This window comes from Phaethon lepturus, unplaced genomic scaffold, assembly GCF_000687285.1.
Source record: "Phaethon lepturus isolate BGI_N335 unplaced genomic scaffold, ASM68728v1 scaffold13831, whole genome shotgun sequence".
In the NCBI taxonomy this organism is placed as follows: Eukaryota; Metazoa; Chordata; class Aves; order Phaethontiformes; family Phaethontidae; genus Phaethon; species Phaethon lepturus.
In genome coordinates this window covers 1-4322 of record NW_010515616.1, presented here as the reverse complement: position 1 = coordinate 4322, position 4322 = coordinate 1, and the positions used below count along the sequence as shown (strand labels likewise).

At 61.2% G+C, this 4322-nt stretch overlaps 1 protein-coding gene across 1 annotated transcript in view; it reads left to right on the top strand.

The window, feature by feature from the left end:
• Positions 1–2430, top strand: part of ATG9A (autophagy related 9A) — an 8073-nt gene extending 5643 nt beyond the window's left edge. The window contains exons 8-13 of the mRNA XM_010295837.1: positions 23–265; positions 569–789; positions 1182–1299; positions 1482–1704; positions 1848–1990; positions 2071–2430. Of these exons, the coding sequence (XP_010294139.1) occupies positions 23–265; positions 569–789; positions 1182–1299; positions 1482–1704; positions 1848–1990; positions 2071–2112 (990 nt within the window). The 3' untranslated portion in view covers positions 2113–2430. The remainder of the gene's footprint in view (positions 1–22; positions 266–568; positions 790–1181; positions 1300–1481; positions 1705–1847; positions 1991–2070) is intronic.
• Positions 2431–4322: the final 1892 nt, after the last annotated feature.

Below are 4322 nucleotides of genomic sequence, written 5' to 3'. Positions count from 1 at the left end.
TCCTGTTTGTTGTCCACAAGAGATATCAGCAGGAAAGACGGAGGCCTCCATTTACCAGCAGGCCGAGGATGGCAAGACGGAGCTGTCCCTCATGCACTTTGCCATTACCAACCCCAAGTGGCAGCCGCCTCGTGAGAGCACGGCCTTCATCGGCTTCCTGAAGGAGCGGGTGCACCGGGACAGCAGCGTGGCACTGGCTCAGCAGGCTGTGCTCCCCGAAAACGCCCTCTTCAGCTCCATCCAATCTCTGCAGTCGGAGTCAGAGGTGCCCTGGCTTGGGGAGGGATGTGGGGTGTTCTTGGGGTGCTTACTGGGTGCTGGAAAAATGATAATCAGGCCCTCTGAGCAATTTTGCCCTTGCCTGGGCTGTATGGGGGATGCAAAGGTGATAGACCAGCAGTAGTTGGGACTGCTGCTGGGTTTCTGGAGGAGGCACAAGACTGTCCTGGGGCCCTGTGAGGTACAAGAGAGGCTGAGAGAGCTGGGGTGCCTCAGTTCTATGTCGCTGGTGGAGATCAGGCCTCCAAGTCTGCACAGGACAGTGATTCTCTCCCTTTTGACTCTGCAGCCTCACAGCCTGATTGCCAATGTGATAGCAGGCTCCTCGGCACTGGGCTTTCACTTGGGCCGGGATGGACAGGCCTCCCGCCATCTCTCCGAAGTGGCCTCTGCCCTGCGTTCCTTCTCCCCACTCCAGTCTGCCCAGCAGCCTCCCAGCAGCTTCCAGACAGCAGGAAGGGATGGAGAGGGAGCCCAGCCTCGTGGAGCCAGTGCCATGACAGCCTCTGGGTAAGCTGCAGGCTGGAGAGGGGCAGCCGGACACCTTTGAAATCCCTTAAACCGTTGCCTAGGTGCATGGTGGCATTTGTCTCGGCAGCCTGGGACAGCAAGGGGCATGTTCATAAGTAGCGTTAGGTGCAGGTGCTTAGACTGTCCCCAAAGGATGGTGTTGGGATTCTGGTGTTCTCCTGTTTCTCACAGTGGTGAGAAACCCCTGGTAGGGAAGAGGCAGTGCCATAGCAGGGCTGGTCACCTTGTGCATCTGAGGAGATGCTACAGAGAGGGTCTGTTCCTACCCAGCCCAGGAGTGGGTGTGTGCTAGCCTGACATCAGAGCAGAGAGGGGCTGGGCAGTGTGGGGGACACCTGGGCAGCAAACGCCACTTGTGTGTCCCATGGCAGTGCTGATGCGAGGACCGTAAGCTCGGGGAGCAGCGCCTGGGAGGGTCAGCTACAGAGCATGATCCTGTCGGAGTACGCCTCCACCGAGATGAGTCTTCACGCACTCTACATGCATGAGGTGAGCAGCCTGGAGCTGAGCCAGCCAGAGGGGCAGGCAGGACTGGGGTGCCCTGTCTGGAGTCACTGGGACGCTAGTGTGAGTGAGAGCTGAGACCAGTGTGTGTGTGCAGTTGGGGAGAGGGTGTGTTCAGGTGTCTGGGCTCTCCCACACAGCTGACTCACCCGTGTTTTGGCCCGCAGTTGCACAAGCAGCACGCCCAGCTGGAGCCTGAGCGGCACACTTGGCACCGGCGAGAGAGCGACGAGAGTGGGGAGAGTGCCCATGAGGAGCTGGACGCTCAGCGGGGTGCTCCTGTCCCCATCCCTCGCTCTGCCAGCTACCCCTTCTCCTCGCCACGGCAGCCCACCGAGGAGACAGCCACGCTGCAGACAGGCTTCCAGCGGCGATACGGCGGCATCACAGGTATGGGAACCAGGGCAGGGAGCTGAGCTGTGGGTCAAAGCCCCATAACGGATGCCCTGTATGGACTGGCACGAGCAGCCTGCCTGCCCCTGAAGACTGGCAGTCCCCCAGGTAGCTAATCTTCCTCCTTGCTTCTCCTGCAGACCCGGGCACAGTACACAGAGCCCCATCACACTTCTCACGCCTCCCTCTGGGAGGCTGGGCCGAGGATGGGCAGTCAGCGAGACACCCAGAGCCCGTGCCAGAGGAGAGCTCAGAGGATGAGCTTCCACCGCAGATCCACAAGGTAGGGGTGAAGGCTGTGGCTGAGAGGGGCAAAGTGTACTCAGGATGCCAGGTTGGGCTGCTGGCAGCTGGTCCCAATAGGTGCCACATCCCCTTTTCTGTCTTGCAGGTATAGCCTTGTAGACTGGGGATCTCGTGGGGGTTGCAGACTGGGAGCCGCCTGGGCAGCAGGATGTGGCGTCAGCCTGATTCTTCTCCTGTCCTGAGTGGACAGGATAGTCCTGGGCTCCATTTTGTTGCCATCAATTGCCGAAGAGACAAAACTGCCAGGCCGGCGGCTTTGCGGTGGCACTTTGTGTCCAGCCGTGCATCAAGTCAACGCCACTGACTCTTGTGGGGTGAATGCGTGTGTGAGTACATACATGTGTCTGTGTTCACATCTGTGTCGTCCGTGTCGGAGGATCACTGCAGAGCCTGCGAAAGCTGATGTGACGGAACTAGCAGTGGTGAGCTGTGGACTGGCTTGGAAGTGGCAGCAGCAGCTGCTGTTCGAAGGGATGTGAGATGGCACCAGCTCCAGATGTCCGCCCGGAGCTGGGACCTGCCTCCAAAATGAAGGCAGGAGCTGTTGAAGGGGGTCTAGTTCAGCCTGTAGCACCACACCTGCCCTGCCTGGAGCCCTGGGGAGGTGCCCAGGACCATGTTCTCCCTCCTGGAGAGGACCAGTGTTGTGCCCTTCAGCCAGCAGCATGACAGCAGTGGGGCAGTCTCCCACCCCTCTGCCCCAGCAACCTACAGAGGGATGGGCCCTGGCTGCTGCTGGTGTGGGTAGGGGTGGGATCTAGAGCTGGTGGGAACAGCTCTGTCTGGGATTCAGGGAGCTGCAGTTCTTCCTTGACTCCACAACAGCTGGCCTGGCCCCTGCATGCAAGGAAGGATTGGTGGGGTGGAAGGCCTGGGTTCCTGACGTCCCTCCCAGCTGGCAGCCTCCGTGCCGTACCTCTGGGCTGGGGCATCCTCCTCCTCCTCCTTGCTGTGTGGCACCCATGGGATGCAGGCTGCTAGGCAGGCCCTCCTGCAGTGCCAAAGAGACCCTGAGGTGGGGCAGCCTGGTGTTTTCCAGGAGTCCTCACAGCCCCCTTGGAGCCCACCCTGAAGGTCTTGTGCTCTGTGTATTTGTTCCCTTCCCCCAGGCATGATAGAGGCCTTTTCCCCATGCCCAGGCTGTAGTGCATCAGGTCTGTCCTCCTGGTGCGGCCATTTCTGTGATACTGGGCCTTTCTTCTTCCCCAAGCAAAGGCTTTAGTGCATCTTGCGTCTCACCTGGGGGCTCCCAGCTCCTCCTTCCCTCCTGAAACCGTCCTTTTGCTTGCAACATGGCTTCAGCTGCTGTGGAGACCATATACCAAGCAGCTGGTTCACGCCTGGCGGGGGGGCAAGGAGGGGTGCCCTGAACCCAGAAGGGAGATGCAAACCACAGCCCAGCCCTGGGGTGGGGGATCAGGCATGACCTTCCCACCATCGTTCTGGTTTCCCTCTCTTCCAGTGCCAGCTTGTGAGGATCTGCATCCCGGCTAACCCCTGCCAGGCTTTCCTTTCCCCTCTCTCCCTCCCTCCCCTTGCCTCTGGCAGGGGCTGCTTGCTTCCACCGTGCCCTCGGTGTGCAGGGCAGGCCCTCCTCTGCCATCCCGGGAGTGCGGGGCCGCCTCTCTGCCCCTGCCACGGTTATCGCCCTCTGCCCTTTGAGCCCGGGCTGGGTGTATGTAGATGAGCACGGGGTGCATGCTCCCAGGTACCCAGCGCATGAGTAGGGCCGGGGTGTTCACACCCAGACAGGCTCTTTAGGGGTGGTGGGTTCCCTGCTGCGATGAGGTGGGACGGACCGGAGCCGTGACTGCGCTGGGGTGTGTAAGAGACCTAAGGGAGCGTGCTAAAGCAGAGAGGGAGATGGGGTCCGGATGGAGCTGGACAGGAGGGCTGCAGCCCTGGGTGCTGTGGGGGTCCTCCCACGGAGGAGCGGCTGCTGCTGCAACGATGCCGCAGCAGCTCTGGCTTGCAGGGGTGTCAAGGGACACTGAAAGCAAATTTCCCGAGAAACCCGAGCTTTCCAGTGGCTTCCCCTGGCACGCAGGCTGCCGCCCTGCATGGAGGTGAGCCTCCCTGGGGGCTGCGGGATGCCGCGTGTGGGCTTCCCAGCGGCCTTGCTGCTGCTCTCCAGGCTGAGGGGCTGAAGGCTGGCAGTGCCCTGGGGCCAGGGGGAAAGTCTGTGCCTTTCCCCGGGCTGGCAGAAGGGCTAGGCCGGGCTGGAGCAGGCCGGAGTCCTTGCCGCATGTTGTGCTTGTGTCCTCAGTGTCCCGTGTGCATGGCGAGCCACCCTTCCTCCTCTCCTCCTG